The sequence below is a fragment of the Salmo salar genome, chromosome ssa15 (assembly GCF_905237065.1).
Source record: "Salmo salar chromosome ssa15, Ssal_v3.1, whole genome shotgun sequence".
Lineage (NCBI taxonomy): Eukaryota > Metazoa > Chordata > Actinopteri > Salmoniformes > Salmonidae > Salmo > Salmo salar.
Window position 1 is genome coordinate 20,186,876 of NC_059456.1, and position 21,365 is coordinate 20,208,240.

Consider the following 21,365-nt stretch of genomic DNA (forward strand, 5'->3'; position numbering starts at 1 on the left):
TCATACTGTGGGGTGCTGGACCCAGTCAGGTCTTTATATAACAATATAACAGGTCATACTGTGGGGTTCTGGACCCAGTCAGGACCCACATTCACCCACTCCCCCGCTGAAAGATCAGCCACAAAATGTTGGCACCATTGTAGTAGGTTGTAATCAAGCCCTGGTCTCCATGGGAACAGAAGAGGAATACCTGGTACGGTGGTCTCAGGTTGGCCTATTGAAGACCACCAGCTGTCCTCCTCTCTCTCTCCTCTGTGGCATTGCGTTGTCCATCACCAGTCGTCGTACAACCCCCCCCCCACTTCCTTTCTGCTTATTTTCTCCATCATGGAGGACAGATCTTAATGGAACTCATCTGTCCGATACCATAGGAGGCTCAGTCAATAACAATCAGCGTTGATGGGCCACTGTGACTAAAAACCTGGCTGTTCATTGGGGGGAAAAGTCAGTGTGTGTGGGGGGGGAATCAGGGGTGGCCAATTAGGACACTAAGGCAATAACAGTAATAACAGTACTAACAGTAATAACAGTAATAACAGCGATAACAGTAATAACAGTAATAACAGCGATAACAGTAATAACAGTAATAACAGTGATAACAGTAATAACAGTAATAACAGCGATAACAGTAATAACAGTAATAACAGTAATAACAGTAATAACAGTAATAACAGTAATAACAGTGATAACAGCGATAACAGTAATAACAGTAATAACAGCGATAACAGTAATAACAGTAATAACAGCGATAACAGTAATAACAGTAATAACAGTAATAACAGTGATAACAGTACTAACAGTAATAACAGCGATAACAGTAATAACAGAGATAACAGTAATAACAGTAATAACAGTGATAACAGTAATAACAGTGATAACAGTAATAACAGTGATAACAGTGATAACAGTAATAACAGTAATAACAGTGATAACAGTGATAACAGTAATAACAGTAATAACAGTAATAACAGTGATAACAGTAATAACAGTGATAACAGTAATAACAGTGATAACAGTAATAACAGTGATAACAGTGATAACAGTAATAACAGTAATAACAGTAATAACAGTAATAACAGTAATAACAGTAATAACAGTGATAACAGTAATAACAGTGATAACAGTGATAACAGTAATAACAGTAATAACAGTGATAACAGTAATAACAGTGATAACAGTAATAACAGTAATAACAGTAATAACAGTGATAACAGTAATAACAGTGATAACAGTAATAACAGTGATAACAGTAATAACAGTGATAACAGTGATAACAGTGATAACAGTAATAACAGTGATAACAGTGATAACAGTAATAACAGTAATAACAGTGATAACAGTAATAACAGTGATAACAGTAATAACAGTAATAACAGTAATAACAGTGATAACAGTAATAACAGTGATAACAGTGATAACAGTGATAACAGTAATAACAGTGATAACAGTACTAACAGTACTAACAGTGATAACAGTGATAACAGTAATAACAGTGATAACAGTAATAACAGTAATAACAGTGATAACAGTAATAACAGTAATAACAGTGATAACAGTAATAACAGTGATAACAGTAATAACAGTGATAACAGTGATAACAGTAATAACAGTAATAACAGTGATAACAGTAATAACAGTGATAACAGTAATAACAGTAATAACAGTAATAACAGTGATAACAGTAATAACAGTGATAACAGTGATAACAGTGATAACAGTAATAACAGTGATAACAGTACTAACAGTACTAACAGTGATAACAGTGATAACAGTAATAACAGTAATAACAGTGATAACAGTAATAACAGTAATAACAGTGATAACAGTAATAACAGTGATAACAGTAATAACAGTAATAACAGTAATAACAGTGATAACAGTAATAACAGTGATAACAGTGATAACAGTGATAACAGTAATAACAGTGATAACAGTACTAACAGTACTAACAGTGATAACAGTAATAACAGTACTAACAGTACTAACAGTGATAACAGTGATAACAGTAATAACAGTAATAACAGTGATAACAGTGATAACAGTAATAACAGTGATAGATGAGAGACAGAAAGAGAGAGAGAGAGAGGGGGGGGAGAGAGAGAAGTGGGAGAGAGAGAGGGAGGAGAGAGAGAAGGGGGGAGAGAGAGAGAGGGGAGAGAGAGAAGGGGGAGAGAGAGAGGAGAGAGAGAGAAGGGGGGAGAGAGAGAAGGGGGAGAGAGAGAGGGGGAGAGAGAGAAGGGGGAGAGAGAGAGGGAGAGAGAGAAGGGGGAGAGAGGGGGAGAGAGAGAAGGGGGAGAGAGGGGGAGAGAGAGAGAAGGGGGAGAGAGGGGGAGAGAGAGAGAGAGATAGATGAGAGAGAGAGAGAGAGAGAGAGAGAGCGAGAGGGAGAGAGAGAGAGAGAGAGAAGGGGGGAGAGAGAGGGGGGAGAGAGAGGTGGGAGAGAGAGGGGGAGAGAGAGTGATAGATGAGAGAGAGAGAGATAGAGAGAGAGAGAGAGATGAGGAAAGAGAGGGAGATGAGGAAAGAGAGAGAGACGAGGAAAGAGACAGATGAGACAGAGATAGAGAGAGGGGGGAGGAGAGAAAGAGAGTGCGATGAGGAGAGAGAGATGAGAGAGAGAAAGAGACATTCTTGGCACTGGTTGAAAGGAGAGGCCCTCCTTCCTAATGGATTGGTAGTAGGGATGGTGGAGGACAAGGAGAGGTCCAGCTAGAGTGGGGATGAGAAGGTGGAGCACAGCATTGCATAATAATATATCAACATTTAGAGGAAAAGAAGAGAGGGCCGGGTAGAAGGGTAGAAGAGGGCCGGAGAGAGAAGAACGTCCTCTGAGGGGATAAAAAGGTGGACAGGAGAGCTGATTAAAGTAAGGGTGTATTACAACCTTAAGAAATAACCTGCTACATTAAGGTGATATGTGAGGATACTCTGTTAGATTTCATGTTAATGTTATTGCCTGTTTTTCCCTGCATCATCTTACTTTATTATATTGGTTTAAACTTTATGACATTATTACTACAGTTATGGTATTATTACTACAGTTATGGCATTATTACTACAGTTATGACAGCGTAGCCTAGTGGTTAGAGGCAGGTAGCCTAGTGGTTAGAGCAGGTAGCCTAGTGGTTAGAGCAGGTGGCCTAGTGGTTAGAGCGTTGGGCCAATAACCGAAGGTTGCAAGATTGAATCCCCGAGCTGACAAGGTAAAAATCTGTCGTTCTGACCATGAACAAGGCAGTTAACCCACTGTTCCTAGGCCGTCATTGAAAATAACAATTTGTTCTTAACTGACTTGCCTAGTTAAATAAAGATAAAATAAAACAATTAAAAATTATCCCAATTGTGACATTATTATTATAACAGTTTCAAGTTTTTAATGTCACGTGCACAAGTATAGTGAAATGCTTTTCTTGCAAACTTCTAAACAAACAATGCAGTAATCAATATCATTGTAGCGCTAACGACATTGTTCTTACAGTTATGAGAATTGCATCAAGTTTCAGTGCCTACAAATGATTTCTGAAAGTTATAAACAACACCGTTCAGAAATATGTATTACACTAGATCAAAGTCGACAAGTGTTGATTAGCTGAATCAAGTGTGGTAGAGCTGAGCTTTGGAGAAAACGTACAGCCATGCATTTCGGCAGGACTGGAGTTGAGAAACTCTAAACTAACTGTAAATCATTTTTTTACTAACCCCAAACGTTACGGCATGGAGGTTCTGCCAACATCCTGGCGTCGAGCCACAGTCCACACACTGTTCATATGACCACGCTGACACGATGACGTGATCCTGAGGAATGTTGGACCTTCTCCTCCACCAGACCTGGGAGGCACCAGCAGACCTGCACCACACACACACACACACACACACACACACACACACACACACACACACACACACACACACACACACACACACACACACACACACACACACACACACACACACACACACACACACACACACACACACACACACACACACACACAGCACCTAGCTGGCTGTTTTTAGCTGTCATTAATGCATCTTTAGTGTTACAGAATGTCATTTAAAAACATTTAATCAAAAGGGATTATTCCTGGTCTTTGATGAGAGTTTTGTCATTGACTATTTCTGTCTGAATAGAGGTCATGTTTTTTCCACAGAGTACATATTCATCCTTCAACTGGATCTCTGAATGCACACAAAGGAAGTAAACAACAGGCCTCAACCTTCTGTTACCGCGGATACGTCTGGTCTCCTGGATGTTTAGGGAGGGTGCATAATTATAATGCAGTGGAATTAATCTCCAATGAAACTGCAGAGAGAGACGGACTTGAATAATGCATCGAGCGGCTTTGCTACATGACAGGATACAGACGGGCCCTTCAGACTGGCAACAATAACAATAGGTCTGGTCTGGGTCTGGTCCTGGTCTGGGTCTGGGTCTGGTCTGGTTCTGGTCTGGTCTGGGTTTGGTCTGGTCTGGTTCTGGTCTGGGTCTGGTCTGGGTCTGGGTCTGGGTCTGGTCTGGGTCTGGGTCTGGTCTGGTCTGGTCTGGTCTGGGTCTGGGTCTGGTTCTGGTCTGGTCTGGGTTTGGTCTGGTCTGGTTCTGGTCTGGTCTGGGTTTGGTCTGGGTCTGGTCTGGGTCTGGTCTAGGTCTGGTCTGGGTCTGGGTCTGGGTCTGGTCTGGGTCTGGGTCTGGTCTGGGTCTGGGTCTGGTCTGGTCTGGTCTGGTCTGGGTCTGGTCTGGGTTTGGTCTGGTCTGGTTCTGGTCTGGTCTGGGTTTGGTCTGGGTCTGGTCTGGGTCTGGTCTAGGTCTGGTCTGGGTCTGGGTCTGGTCTGGGTCTGGTCTGGGTCTGGGTCTGGTCTGGGTCTGGTCTGGGTCTGGGTCTGGTCTGGGTCTGGTCTGGTCTGGGTCTGGGTCTTTAATATAGAGGGGGTTTGAGTTGAGGATGGAATTACTTTTCTTGAAATAGCAGCTGCCTGAAATCTACAGCATGTACTCAGTTTGTTTTGTAGGCAACTGCTACTATTGTAATGGAAAGAGAGATCATCAACTGCTACTATTGTAATGGAAAGAGAGATCATCAACTGCTACTATTGTAATGGAAAGAGAGATCATCAACTGCTACTATTGCAACGGAAAGAGAGATCACCAACTGCTACTATTGTAATGGAAAGAGAGATCATCAACTGCTACTATTGCAACGGAAAGAGAGATCACCAACTGCTACTATTGTAATGGAAAGAGAGATCATCAACTGCTACTATTGCAACAGAAAGAGAGATCACCAACTGCTACTATTGCAACGGAAAGAGAGATCATCAACTGCTACTATTGTAATGGAAAGAGAGATCATCAACTGCTACTATTATAATGGGAAGAGAGATCATCAACTGCTACTATTGCAACGGAAAGAGAGATAATCAACTGCTACTATTGTAATGGAAAGAGAGATCATCAACTGCTACTATTGTAATGGAAAGAGAGATCATCAACTGCTACTATTGCAACGGAAAGAGAGATCACCAACTGCTACTATTGTAATGGAAAGAGAGATCATCAACTGCTACTATTGCAACAGAAAGAGAGATCACCAACTGCTACTATTGCAACGGAAAGAGAGATCATCAACTGCTACTATTGTAATGGAAAGAGAGATCATCAACTGCTACTATTGTAATGGAAAGAGAGATCATCAACTGCTACTATTGCAACGGAAAGAGAGATAATCAACTGCTACTATTGTAATGGAAAGAGAGATCATCAACGGCTACTATTGTAATGGAAAGAGAGATCATTAATTGCTACTATTGTAATGGAAAGAGAGATCATCAACTGCTGCTATTGCAACGGAAAGAGAGATCATCAACTGCTACTATTGTAATGGAAAGAGAGATCATCAACTGCTGCTATTGCAACGGAAAGAGAGATCATCAACTGCTGCTATTCAAGAATCATCAACTGCTACTATTGTAATGGAAAGAGAGATCATCAACTGCTACTATTGTAATGGAAAGCGATATCGTCATAGAGGAAGCCTGAGTTTGATTACATTCAATTTGAAACTTTACTTCCATTTACGTTAAATAGTTCGCTCTATTATTCATTGTGATGTCAAATCGAATTCCATTAAACTTTATTTATAGAGCACGTTGCTTAAACGGGATGCATTGCTTAACTAATAAAATAATACAAGGTGAAAAAGATCAAACACAAAACGTTTCTATGCAAATATGAAATCAAGATAGATATGAATGAAATTAAGATCTAAATTAAAATAACAGAATATGTCAGGGACTAATGCAGCGGGGTATGAAGGGATCAAATACATAATATTTGGTAATGTTTTGAAAATGTATCATTATAGATAACAAAAGTTAAGAAAAACAGAATGATCTCTTGAGTGGTCTTCATGGTCTTCTCTACTCTCTCCCCAGGGAACATAGAGTACAGCTGTCCAGTCACTAACCCATGGTCTTCTCTACTCTCTCCCCAGGGAACATAGAGTACAGCTGTCCAGTCACTAACCCATGGTCTTCTCTACTCTCTCCCCAGGGAACATAGAGTACAGCTGTCCAGTCACTAACCCATGGTCTTCTCTACTCTCTCCCCAGGGAACATAGAGTACAGCTGTCCAGTCACTAACCCATGGTCTTCTCTACTCTCTCCCCAGGGAACATAGAGTACAGCTGTCCAGTCACTAACCCATGGTCTTCTCTACTCTCTCCCCAGGGAACATAGAGTACAGCTGTCCAGCCACTAACCCATGGTCTTCTCTACTCTCTCCCCAGGGAACATAGAGTACAGCTGTCCAGCCACTAACCCATGGTCTTCTCTACTCTCTCCCCAGGGAACATAGAGTACAGCTGTCCAGCCACTAACGACTGTCAAATCACCAAGAGGAGACGCAAGTCCTGCCAGGCCTGTCGCTTCATGAAGTGTCTCAAAGTGGGCATGCTCAAGGAGGGTGAGTCCACATCCCTCTAACCATTTGTCTCTCTCGGTCTCTGTCTCTCTCTGTCTCTGTATCTCTCTGTCTTTCTATCTCTCTGTCTCTCTATCTCTCTGTCTCTTTCTGTCTCTTTCTGTCTCTTTCTCTCTCTGTTTCTGTCTCTGTCTCTGTCTCTCTCTTTCTCTGTCTCTCTCTGTCTCTGTCTCTCTCTCTGCTTCTTTCGCTTTCTATTGCTGTCTGTCCATCCTTTTTTCAGTTGTTTGGTCAGTCAAAGGGTTGTTGTCCAAAGTATTCCCTGTATACGAACGGGATGATATTTTCAGAAGTTCCAAAAGGGTATTATAGGAAGGCTAGCTGCAGCTAGTGAGATACCGATGACATCATCTCTTAGCCTGCCACCCGGCTCTCTAGGCCGGTGCAGGCTATCTGTTCTGCTGAGGAGATCCATCCCTCCCTACCTCTATACAGCCTCTCTAGGCCCAGCACGGCCCGGCAGGCTATCTGTTCTGCTGAGGAGGTCCATCCCTCCCTACCTCTATACAGCCTCTCTAGGCCCAGCACGGCCCGGGGCTATCTGTTCTGCTGAGGAGATCCATCCCTCCCTACCTCTATACAGCCTCTCTAGGCCCAGCACGGCCCAGGGCTATCTGTTCTGCTGAGGAGGCCCATCCCTCCCTACCTCTATACAGCCTCTCTAGGCCCAGCACGGCCCGGGGCTATCTGTTCTGCTGAGGAGGTCCATCCCTCCCTACCTCTATACAGCCTCTCTAGGCCCAGCACGGCCCGGCAGGCTATCTGTTCTGCTGAGGAGGTCCATCCCTCCCTACCTCTATACAGCCTCTCTAGGCCCAGCACGGCCCGGGGCTATCTGTTCTGCTGAGGAGATCCATCCCTCCCTACCTCTATACAGCCTCTCTAGGCCCAGCACGGCTGGGGATATCTGTTCTGCTGAGGAGATCCATCCCTCCCTACCTCTATACAGCCTCTCTAGGCCCAGCACGGCCCGGGGCTATCTGTTCTGCTGAGGAGGTCCATCCCTCCCTACCTCTATACAGCCGCTCTAGGCCCAGCACGGCCCGGGGCTATCTGTTCTGCTGAGGAGGCCCATCCCTCCCTACCTCTATACAGCCTCTCTAGGCCCAGTACGGCCAGGGCAGGCTATCTGTTCTGCTGAGGAGATCCATCCCTCCCTACCTCTATACAGCCTCTCTAGGCCCAGCACGGCCCGGCAGGCTATCTGTTCTGCTGAGGAGGTCCATCCCTCCCTACCTCTATACAGCCTCTCTAGGCCCAGCACGGCTGGGGATATCTGTTCTGCTGAGGAGATCCATCCCTCCCTACCTCTATACAGCCTCTCTAGGCCCAGCACGGCCCGGCAGGCTATCTGTTCTGCTGAGGAGGTCCATCCCTCCCTACCTCTATACTGCCTCTCTAGGCCCAGCACGGCCCGGGGCTATCTGTTCTGCTGAGGAGGTCCATCCCTCCCTACCTCTATACAGCCTCTCTAGGCCCAGCACGGCCCAGCAGGCTATCTGTTCTGCTGAGGAGATCCATCCCTCCCTACCTCTATACAGCCTCTCTAGGCCCAGCACGGCCCAGCAGGCTATCTGTTCTGCTGAGGAGGTCCATCCCTCCCTACCGCTATACAGCCTCTCTAGGCCCAGCACGGCCCGGGGATATCTGTTCTGCTGAGGAGGTCCATCCCTCCCTACCTCTATACAGCCTCTCTAGGCCCAGCACGGCCCGGGGCTATCTGTTCTGCTGAGGAGATCCATCCCTCCCTACCTCTATACAGCCTCTCTAGGCCCAGCACGGCCCGGCAGGCTATCTGTTCTGCTGAGGAGGTCCATCCCTCCCCTACCTCTATACAGCCTCTCTAGGCCCAGCACGGCCCGGCAGGCTATCTGTTCTGCTGAGGAGGTCCATCCCTCCCTACCTCTATACTGCCTCTCTAGGCCCAGCACGGCCCGGCAGGCTATCTGTTCTGCTGAGGAGGTCCATCCCTCCGTACCTCTATACAGCCTCTCTAGGCCCAGCACGGCCCGGGGCTATCTGTTCTGCTGAGGAGATCCATCCCTCCCTACCTCTATACAGCCTCTCTAGGCCCAGCACGGCCCAGGGCTATCTGTTCTGCTGAGGAGGCCCATCCCTCCCTACCTCTATACAGCCTCTCTAGGCCCAGCACGGCCCGGGGCTATCTGTTCTGCTGAGGAGGTCCATCCCTCCCCTACCTCTATACAGCCTCTCTAGGCCCAGCACGGCCCGGCAGGCTATCTGTTCTGCTGAGGAGGTCCATCCCTCCCTACCTCTATACAGCCTCTCTAGGCCCAGCACGGCCCGGGGCTATCTGTTCTGCTGAGGAGATCCATCCCTCCCTACCTCTATACAGCCTCTCTAGGCCCAGCACGGCTGGGGATATCTGTTCTGCTGAGGAGATCCATCCCTCCCTACCTCTATACAGCCTCTCTAGGCCCAGCACGGCCCGGGGCTATCTGTTCTGCTGAGGAGGTCCATCCCTCCCTACCTCTATACAGCCGCTCTAGGCCCAGCACGGCCCGGGGCTATCTGTTCTGCTGAGGAGGCCCATCCCTCCCTACCTCTATACAGCCTCTCTAGGCCCAGTACGGCCAGGGCAGGCTATCTGTTCTGCTGAGGAGATCCATCCCTCCCTACCTCTATACAGCCTCTCTAGGCCCAGCACGGCCCGGCAGGCTATCTGTTCTGCTGAGGAGGTCCATCCCTCCCTACCTCTATACAGCCTCTCTAGGCCCAGCACGGCTGGGGATATCTGTTCTGCTGAGGAGATCCATCCCTCCCTACCTCTATACAGCCTCTCTAGGCCCAGCACGGCCCGGCAGGCTATCTGTTCTGCTGAGGAGGTCCATCCCTCCCTACCTCTATACTGCCTCTCTAGGCCCAGCACGGCCCGGGGCTATCTGTTCTGCTGAGGAGGTCCATCCCTCCCTACCTCTATACAGCCTCTCTAGGCCCAGCACGGCCCAGCAGGCTATCTGTTCTGCTGAGGAGATCCATCCCTCCCTACCTCTTTACAGCCTCTCTAGGCCCAGCACGGCCCAGCAGGCTATCTGTTCTGCTGAGGAGGTCCATCCCTCCCCTACCGCTATACAGCCTCTCTAGGCCCAGCACGGCCCGGGGATATCTGTTCTGCTGAGGAGGTCCATCCCTCCCCTACCTCTATACAGCCTCTCTAGGCCCAGCACGGCCCGGGGCTATCTGTTCTGCTGAGGAGATCCATCCCTCCCTACCTCTATACAGCCTCTCTAGGCCCAGCACGGCCCGGCAGGCTATCTGTTCTGCTGAGGAGGTCCATCCCTCCCTACCTCTATACAGCCTCTCTAGGCCCAGCACGGCCCGGCAGGCTATCTGTTCTGCTGAGGAGGTCCATCCCTCCCTACCTCTATACTGCCTCTCTAGGCCCAGCACGGCCCGGCAGGCTATCTGTTCTGCTGAGGAGGTCCATCCCTCCATACCTCTATACAGCCTCTCTAGGCCCAGCACGGCCCGGCAGGCAATCTGTTCTGCTGAGGAGGTCCATCCCTCCCTACCTCTATACAGCCTCTCTAGGCCCAGCACGGCCCGGGGCTATCTGTTCTGCTGAGGAGGCCCATCCCTCCCTACCTCTATACAGCCTCTCTAGGCCCAGCACGGCCCGGCAGGCTATCTGTTCTGCTGAGGATATCCATCCCTCCCTACCTCTATACAGCCTCTCTAGGCCCAGCACGGCTGTGGATATCTGTTCTGCTGAGGAGGTCCATCCCTCCCTACCTCTATACTGCCTCTCTAGGCCCAGCACGGCCCGGGGCTATCTGTTCTGCTGAGGAGATCCATCCCTCCCTACCTCTATACTGCCTCTCTAGGCCCAGCACGGCCCGGCAGGCTATCTGTTCTGCTGAGGAGGTCCATCCCTCCCTACCTCTTTACAGCCTCTCTAGGCCCAGCACGGCCCGGCAGGCTATCTGTTCTGCTGAGGAGGTCCATCCCTCCCTACCTCTATACAGTCTGACTGAGGGACAGAGGAAATGTGTGACAGTATTCCCCATGAGACCTTTCTCCTCAGGACCCCGTCTCTCTCTCAATTCAATTCAAAGGGGCTTTATTGGCATGGGAAACATATGTTTACATCGCTAAAGCAAGTGAAATAGATAATAAACAAAAGTGAAATAAACAATAAAAAATGAACAGTAAACATTAGAAAGGAATATAGATATTTCAAATGTCATATAATGGCTATATACAGTGTTGTAACGATGTGCATGTAGTTAAAGTACAAAAGGGAAAATAAATCTAAATATGGGTTGTATTAACAATGGTTTTTGTTCTTCACTGATTGCTCTTTTCTTGTGGCAACTGGTCAGATATCTTGTTGCTGTGATGGCACACTGTGGTACTTCACCTCAATAGATATTGGAATTTATCAACATTTGAATATATATATATTTTTTATTCTTTGTGGGTCTGTGCAATCAGAACAAGGTTCTGACAGATGGATGTGTCTTGGTGGTAGAGAACAAGAAGGGCTCTGCACACTGTTAAAGCTCCCAATTCAACCGTTTATTGACAACGTTTCCATCCGGAACGGATCTTCGTCAGGTCAAAAAATATGGTCATACATTTGGCACTGCATCTCAGTTTCCACCTCATTTTGTTGGCAGTGTGCACATAGCCTGTCTTCTCTTGAGAGCCAAGTCTGCCTACGGTGGCCTTTCTCAATAGCAAGGCTATGCTCACTGAGTCTGTCCATAGTCAAAGCTTTCCTTAAGTTTGGGTCAGTCACAGTGGTCAGGTATTCTGCCACTCTGTACTCTCTGTTTAGGGCAAAAAAGCATTCTAGTTTGCTCAGTTTTTTTGTTAATTCTTTCCAATGTGTCAAGAAATGATCTTTTTGTTTTCTCATGATTTGGTTGAGTCTAATTGTGTTGCTGTCCTGGGGCTCTGTGGGGTCTGTTTGTGTTTGTGAACAGAGCCCCAGGACCAGCATGCTTAGAGGGCTCTTCTCGAGGTTCATTTCTCTGTAGGTGATGGTTTTGTAATGGAAGGTTTGGGATTCGCTTCCTTTTAGATGGTTGTAGAATTTAATTGTGTTTTCTGGATTTTGATAATTAGTGGGTATCACCCTAATTCTGCTCTGCATGTATTATTTGGTGATTTACGTTGTACACAGAGGATATTTTTTGCAGAATTCTGCATGCAGAGTCTCAATTTGGTGTTTGTCCCATTCTGTGAATTCTTGGTTGGTGAGCGGACCCCAGACCTCACAACCATAAAGGGCAATGGGTTCTATAACTGATTCAAGTAGTTTTTGCCTTGTCTCTCACATCCTTCACAGCTTTGTGGAAGTTACCTGTGGCGCTGATGTTTAGGCCGAGGTGCGTATATTTTTTTGTCTGCTCTAGGGCAATGGTGTCTAGATGGAATTTGTATTTGTGGTCCTGGCAACTGGACGCTTTTTGGAACACCAGGTCTGACAGAATCTGGGCAGAAGATCGAGGTGCTGCTGTAGGCCCTCCTTGGTTGGGGACAGAAGCACCAGACCATCAGCAAACAGCAGACATTTGACCTCAGATTTTAGTAGGGTGCTGCAGACTGTTCTAGTGGCCTCGCCAATTCGTTGATATATGTGTTGAAGAGTCCCACGGCTTTGTGGAAAGAAATATGTGTTTTTTGCCAATTTTAACCTGTCTGGGGTATGTGGGACACTATTCAACAGCCAGTGAAATACCAGGGCGGCAAATTCAAAACAACAAAAATCTCATAATTCAAATTTCTCAAACATACAACTATTATATCCCATTTTAAAGATACACTTCTCGTTAATTCAACCACATTGTCCGATTTCAAAAAGGCTTTACGGCGAAAGCATAACATTAGATTATGTTAGGACATCGCCGAGACAAGAAAAACCACACAGTCATTTTCCAAGCAAGGAGAGGCGTCACAAAAACCAGAAATACAGCTAAAATTAATCACTAACCTTTGATGATCTTCATCAGATGGCACTCATAGGACTTCATGTTACACAATACATGTATGTTTTGCTCGATAAAGTTCATATTTATATCCAAAAACCCCATTTTACATTGGCGTGTAATGTTCAGAAATGTTTTGCCTCCCAGTGAATGAGCACATCAACACCTCAGATTTCCACACTTCCTGGTTGGATTTTTCTCCGTTTTTTTCCTGCCATATGAGTTATGTTATACTCACAGACATCATTGAAACAGTTTTAGAAACTTCAGAGTGTTTTTTTATCCAAATCTACTAATAATATGCATATCCTACCTTCTGAGCCTGAGTAGCAGGCAGTTTACTACGGGCACGCCTTTCATCCGGACGTCAAAATACTGCCCCCTACCCTAGAGAAGTTCACCGCACACTTGTTGTTTGTGTAAGTAGATTTTATAATGTCGTATGTTTTTCCCACAACACCACTTTCCATCAATTTGTATAGCCGACCCTCATGCCAAATTGAGACTAAACCTTTTTTGATATCAACAAAGCATGAGAAGACATTTCCTTTGTTTTGGTTTGTTTGTTTGTCAGTTAGGGTGTGCAGGGTGAATACGTGGTCTGTCGTATGGTAATTTGGTAAAATGCCAATTGGACATTTGCTCAGTACATTGTTTTCACTGAGGAAATGTACGAGTCTGCTGTTAATGATAACATAGAGGATTTTCCCATGGTTGATGTTGACGCATATCCAACAGTAGTTATTGGGGTCGAACTTGTCTTCTCTTTTGCGGATTGAGGTGATCAGTCCTTGGTTACAAATATTGGGGAAGATGCCAGAGCTGAGGATAATGTTAAAAAGTTTAAGTATAGCCAATTGCAATTTGTGGTCTGTATATTTTATCATTTCATTTAGCATACCATCAATACCACAGGCCTTTTGGGTTGGAAGGTTTGTATTTTCTCTCTCTCCTCTCTCTCTTCTCTCTCTCTTCTCTCTCTCTCCTCTCTCTCTCTTTCTCCCCCTCTATCTCTCTCCTCTCTCCTCTCTGTCTTCTCTCTCACCTTTCTCACTCCTCTCTGTCTCTCTCTATTGGCTCTCTCCAAGCGTATTGATCCATTAAAATGTTTTCCCGAACATCCCAAGTCACTTCCTGTTTGTGTTAATGTTCCTTTCCTGTTACAGTTCCCCTGGAGAGGTTCTGAATTTACAAGTAAAGGTTTACAAATACGTAGACAGGTTGGAACAGAGATATAAGTTGGCCCATTAAAGTATGTGGACATGCAGTGTACAGTATATTTACATTTTAGTAATTTAGCAGACACTCTTATCCAGAGCGACTTACAGTAGTGAATGCATACGTTTCATAAATGTTTTTTTCCATACTGGTCCCCCGTGGGAATTGAACCCACAACCCTGGCGTTGTAAACACCATGCTCTACCAACTGAGCCACACGGGACCAAATAAACGCATTTCATTTGGGTGCTTGATTTTCAATGGATTGGTCTAGATAGATTCTGATAGGGATTCATTCAGTTGTGTGAAGTGGTACCCTATCCCCTATATAGTGCACTGCTTTTACATTCCAGATATGGGCGCTGGTCAAAAGTTGTGCACTATATGGAACAGCATGGACTGTGAAGAAACACAAACATAAGCAATTTTTTTTATTTGACCTTTATTTAACTAGGCAAATCAGTTAAGAACAAATTCTTATTTTCAATGACAGCCTACCGGGGAACAGTGGGTTAACTGCCTTGTTCAGGGATTCGATCTTGCAACCTTGTGGTTAGTAGTCCAACGCTCGAACCACTAGGCTACCTGACGCCCCGTGCGTGCGTGCATGCACTCTGACACACATGATAACATACACACTATACACACACGTACACATGGATTTAGTACTGTAGATATGTGGTAGTGGTGGAGTAAGGGCCTGAGGGCACACAGTGTGTTGTGAAATCTGTGAATGTATTGTGATGTTTTTAAAAATGTATAAACTGCCTTAATTTTGCCGGACCCCAGGAAGAGTAGCTGCTGCCTTGGCAACAGCTAATGGGAACCCCTAATAAATACAAATATATATATATATGTATATATATATATAGGGATTAGGACACACAATATACCCTATCACAGACACCGTAATTATACACCACTGTCAACGCTTTCCCTTTCCGTATGAAACTATGTCATGGAAGCAGCCGACAAGCCGACAGACAGACTGTGTAGTTATGTGGAGCCAGATCGTGTGTCAGGTTCCTGGTAGCTGTTCGTCAGTAGGCCTATAACTCACATTTATCAACATAGCTGTGTGTGTCTATCAACAACAACAAACAACTAGGCATAACTACCACAGGTCTGCCATTGTTCTGTCGTAACCACCCCTATGTATAACCGAACCAGTGTCCATTCATTCATACATCCTCCCTCCTTGTTTTTTCTCTCACTAGTCTGATGTCTCCATTCATCCGTCCCAACGGAAAGTGTCGCCCCGCCCGTAGTTTTGACACCCGGACAAAAACAAACAAAAAGTTGCTTCAGAAATAAAGCTCAACCTATTATTTTGCGCTGAAGGGGAGAATCAGCAGGTATTGTCTGTCGTGGACCAGCCTAAGCCCTTGATGCAGACAATCAGAGTGTGAAGGGAATCTGACTCTGCCATCCTGCTCCAGCAAACAGCCTCTCACTAGATATTCTGATACTGTAACACCACTGCCAGCGGGTGAGAGATGATTTGTCACAAATGGCACCCTATTCCATGTATAATGCACCACTTTTGACGAGAGCCCCCTGGTCATAGTAGTTCACTATACAGGGGGGGGATAGGATGCCATTTGGGACACAGCAGAGAGAGAGAGAGAGAGAGAGATTGAGAGGTGCGTGCGGAGCACTGCGGTTGGCAGCAGGTGGGTCTCTGAAAATGACAGCGTTACAATTAAAACAGGAAGAGGACATCACTACATGGAATGGCGGCACAACCCTCTCAGACTTCAGGCTTTGATCGTGGTGTCAGGGAGGGAATCTAGAGGTTTCCCTAAGTTTACTGTTGCAATCACACACAGAGCAGGGTGGCAACGTGATCAAGGTCAAGACCTGATCACAATGTGAAATGCACGTACTGAGAGTGTCTTGCCATTGGAGATACACTATATTTACAATAATAATAATAATAATAATAATAATAAAAATAAAGGTTAAATTGATACATACACTACATATACAAAAGTATGTGGACACCCCTTCAAATGAGTGGATTTGTGGAGCCATGAAAATCTCCATAAACAAACATTGGCACTAGAATGGCCTCACTGAAAAGCTCAGTGACTTTCAACGTGGCACCTTCATAGGATGCCATCTTTCCAACAAGTCAGTTCGTCAAATTTCTGCCCTGCTAGAGCTGCCCCCGGTCAACTGTAAGTGCTGTTATTGTGAAGTGGAAACGTCTAGGAGCAACAACGGCTCAGCCGCAAAATGGTAGGCCACACAAGCTCACAGAATGGGACCGCTGAGTGCTGAAGCTCGTAAAAATCGTTTGTCCTCGGTCGCAACACTCACTACCAAGTTCCAAACCGCCTCTGGAAGCAACGTCAGCACAAGAACTGTTCGTCGGGAGCTTCATGAAACGGTGTCCATGGCCGAACAGCCACACACAAGCCTAAGATCACCATGCGCAAATCCAAGCGTCGGCGAGTGGTGTAAAGCTCGTTGCCATTGGACTCTGTAGAAGTGGAAACACGTTCTCTGGATGTGATGAATCACGCTTTACCATCTGGCAGTCCGACAAACAAATCTGGGTTTGGCGGATGCCAGGAGAACGTTACCTGCCCGAATGCATAGTGCCAACTGTAAAGTTTGGTGGAAGAGGAATAATGGTCTGGGGCAGTTTTTCATGGTTCAGGCCCCTTAGTTCCAGTGAAGGTAAATCTTAACACTACAGCATACAATGACATTCTAGATGATTCTGTGTTTCCAACTTTGTGGCAACAGTTTGGGGAGAGCGAACTGTTTCAGCATGACAATGCCCCCGTGCACAATGCGAGGTCCGTGCACAAATTGAACACATTTGGGATGAATTAGAACACAGACTGCGAGCCAGGCCTAATCGCCCAACATCAGTGCCTGACTTCACTAACGCTTTTATGGCTGAATGGAAGCAAATCCCCACAGCAATGTTCCAACATCTAGTGGAAAGACTTCCCAGAAGAGTGGAGGCTGTTATAGCAGCAAGGGGGGGGGACCAACTCCATATTAATGTCCTTGATTTTTGGAATGAGATGTTTGACGAGCAGATGTCCTTTTGGTCATGTAGTGTAAAAGGATATAGGGAAAGGGATGTTTCAGTTTCACACAAACAAATTACAAAGTATTTATCAAATTAATTAATTAAACAGAAAATATACAAGAACTGTGTTATTGTATAATGTAATATTGTGTGGGAGCATTTCTGAATTTATATATACATTTATATACATGATTATTATTACATAGATCCTCGTCCTCTACATAGATCCTCATCCTCTACATAGATTCTCATCCTCTACACAGATTCTCATCCTCTACATAGATTCTCGTCCTCTACACAGATTCTCTCATACATTCATGTTGAATGTAACTGAACCTTGTTATCAAATGATTTCTGACACTATTTTCCATCTGCGGCTTATCATAATAAACCCTTCTACGCGTTATATAACGTGTATCACAACCCACAGCCCTGTTAATAACCCTGTGACAAAATATCGGCGCTAAATACCACACCTCCTTCGAGGTACTGAGATAACTATGAGAGCAGATATGAATGTTTCTGAATGTATTTAATATTTCCACCAGGAGGCTGGTATAAGCCTGAGCTCTAAGCTAAGCAGGGTGTCTGATTTATGAAGGGGCAGGTGCCTGGGTCAATCTACCGGTGGCCCGTTGGCAGCCAATGGTCTGGCACCAGCCCCCTGGCCCTGGTACATACCATTAAACACTCTCCTGCCAGCCCGCTGGTGACAGGAGTCCAGCACCCCTCCCTAGTACTGACCTCTAACCAGCCTCTCCACTTCACTAGAGGTGACAGGAGTCCAGCACCCCTCCCTAGTACTGACCTCTAACCAGCCTCTCCACTTCACTAGAGGTGACAGGAGTCCAGCACCCCTCCCTAGTACTGACCTCTAACCAGCCTCTCCACTTCACTAGAGGTGACAGGAGTCCAGCACCCCTCACTAGTACTGATCTCTAACCAGCCTCTCCACTTCACTAGAGGTGACAGGAGTCCAGCACCCCTCCCTAGTACTGACCTCTAACCAGCCTCACCATCCCACTAGAGGTGACACAGCAATGCATTCTGGGGAACCTAGTTGCTGGTTGGTTTGAATAAAGCCCATCAAGTGAAGAAGGGAGGAGATGGGGTGTGTGGGAAAGGGGTTCAACGACCTCTATGTTCGGCCCCGAGTCCCTACTCACTTCCCTGCACACACACACACATACAAACACACACACACACACACACACACACACACATACTCACACACACACACACACACACACACACACACACACACACACACACACACACACACACACACACACACACACACCACTACTGTCTATCCTCTGTTATAAAACGTCATCTAAATTTAGGCATCAATTGACGAGGAGGCGAGAGCTGCCTGCATCTCCTGCGAAAGGCTCCTTAATGCAAGGTCAGGTTTACACTGTGTGTGTGTGTCTGTGTGTGCGTGTGTGCGTGTGTGTGTTATGCGTGAAGGCAAAATCATTGCGGAAGCTGGAAGATGGAAAATGGAGGACATTGCCGTGTTTCTTAGCCAATCAGGCTGCTACTTCTCTAGTGGGCCAAACAGAACGCTGCCAGCCCTGAGGTGTGTTCAACAAGGGAAGTAGTTTGTGAACGTTAGCGACCATTTGTTTTGTGTTAGCGCTAAACATTCGCAAACATTAGCGAACAGTCTGAGTAGGTAGTGTTCCTGACAAAACCTAAGTGTCTGTTTGGGGTCTAAACTGCTGCAACAAATTAATAATGTGACTTGGTAGTGTTTTTATTAGATACGGTACTCTTACAAAAAGGGCTTCCTATTGGGTTCTTCGGCTGTCGCCATAAGGAGAACTCTTTTGGGTTCTACGTAGAACCCTCTGTGGAAAGGGATCCAAAAAGGATTCTTCAAAGGGTTCTCCTATGGGGACAGCCGAAGAACCCTACTTGATTGTAGATAGCACCTTTTTTGTTCTAAGCGTGTAGGGAAAAGCAAAGTAATTTACAGTGTGATTATCTGAAATGACACAGCGATCCTTACCAAAACCAGCTGTTTGGAATGTTCATTCAAATCATCCAACATGAAACTGTCACTGGGCAACATGTTCGCAGCAAAACGGAAAGCCTTGTTAAACTCACCTCTAGTCGCTGGTCTAGAGAGCCTGACTGGTCTGTGAGAGGAGCGAGTCTTGCTCACTGGAGTTCAGTCTGGTAAAAGGTCACGGGACTCAATGGAAAACATGTCATTTAATTATAACTTGCAAGGAGGTATGGCGTCGCTCGTTAGTGCCAGCCGGTCGGCTCTCTGTGCTTGTAGTTTATGTCAGAATGGAGACATGGGTATTTTTCACACACACACGCACGCACGCACACACACACACACACACACACACACACACACACACACACACACACACACACACACACACACACACACACCCAGGAGACATGTGCTTGTAGTATATGTCAGAATGGAGGAAGGAGTATTTTTTTCTCTGCTTTCCAGTTGATTGAATAGCTTCATATTGTTTGTGTCATGACAAATGACCTCAGCTGACGGATATCCATGACACCAGGATAATGTGATGACAATCAGTAATCAGCGTGTCCTAAAGGTATGTGTTTAACCGGCAGTATGAATAGCCTAGTCACTCACTTATTTTCCAGTAATTATATAGTGGCTAGATACTATAGGTGGTTGTGTCAAGACAATGTCATGTATTGTGCCGCCCACTGGCTCATCTTAACTACTTATTTCTCTGGCTAGATGTATCTGTTATAGAGTGGCAAGAAAAAAGTTTGTGAACCCTTTGAAATTACCTGGATTTCTGCATAAATTGGTCATCAAATTTGATCTGATCTTCATCTAAGTCACAACAATAGACAAACACTGTGTGCTTAAGGATCGGTGTCCCGTCCACGGGACAGTTGTGATACACAATTTTGAACAGAAATGTAATGGTTCATTGGATCAGTCTAAAACTTTGCACATGCACTGCTGCCATCTTGTGGCCAAAATCTAAATTGCAGCTAGGCTGGAATAAAACATTATGGCTTTTCTCTTGCATATCAAAGATGATGGTACAAAAAAACAAAATAATATGTTTTTTTCTTTGTATTATCTTTTACCAGATCTAATGTGTTATATTCTCCTACATTCATTTCCACAAACTTCAAAGTGTTGCCTTTCAAATGGTACCAAGAATATGCATAACCTTGCTTCAGGTCCTGAGCTACAAGCAGTTAGATTTGGGTATGTCATTTCAGGCAAAACATTTTTTTTAAAAGAGGCGGATCCTTAAGAGGAAAGAAAATCTCTAAAACAACTAATAACACAAATTATTGTATTTTTCTTGTCTATATTGAATGCATTATTTAAACATTCACAGTGTAAGTTGGAAAAAGGAAGTGAACCCCTAGGCTAATGACTAGCTAATTGGAGTCAGGACTAATATTTTTGATTCTGGGGGAGGGGAGAGATAAAGGGGAAGTAAGGAGAGGTTGATGCTTAGAGCTGCATGGAGGGAACAAGGGAGGAAAGGCTCAAAGCTGGGTGAAGGGATGGTGTGAAGGAGGGGTGAAAGGGAGGGATGCTCAGAGCTCTCCGCAGTCAGCGAGAGCCAATTTCCTTGGCGGAACACTTGCCGCTACTGGAACCCTTCTTCTCCATGCTAGCAATGATGTTGAGGCCCTCGGCCTTGCCCTATAAAAAATACTCACAAAATTTGAGTTTGCTATTCACAAGAAGCATTGCCTGATGTGAACCATGCCTCGAACAAAAGAGATCTCTGAAAACCTAAAATTAAGAATTGTTGACTTGCATAAAAGCTGGAAAGGGTTTCAAAAGTATCTCTAAAAGTCTTGATGTTCATCAGTCCACGGTAAGACAAATTGTCTATAAATGGAGAAAGTTCAGCACTATTGCTACTCTCCCTAGGAGTGGCCGTCCTGCAAAGATGACTGCAAGAGCACAGCGCAGAATGCTCAATGAGGTTAAGAAGAATCCTACAGTGTCAGATAAAGACTTACAGAAATCTCTGGAACATGCTAACATCTCTGTTGACGAGTCTACGATACGTAAAACACTAAAAAAGAATGGTGTTCATGGGAGGACACCACAGAAGAAGCCACTGCTCTCCAAAAAAAAACATTGCTGCACATCTGAAGTTTGCAAAAGTGCACCTGGATGTTCCA

The 21,365-nt window shown here is 45.4% G+C and overlaps 1 protein-coding gene and 1 non-coding gene across 2 annotated transcripts in view; one reads left to right on the forward strand and one right to left on the reverse strand.

Annotated features, from left to right (window-relative positions):
* LOC106571038 (steroid hormone receptor ERR2) overlaps positions 1-21,365 on the forward strand; it is a 166,373-nt gene that overhangs the window by 39,787 nt on the left and 105,221 nt on the right. The window contains exon 3 of the mRNA XM_045695538.1: positions 6,843-6,959. Coding sequence (XP_045551494.1) covers positions 6,843-6,959 — 117 coding nt within the window. The remainder of the gene's footprint in view (positions 1-6,842; positions 6,960-21,365) is intronic.
* On the reverse strand, positions 14,299-14,374 carry trnav-uac (transfer RNA valine (anticodon UAC)). The gene has a single exon. It is a non-coding gene; the product is annotated as a tRNA-Val (tRNA).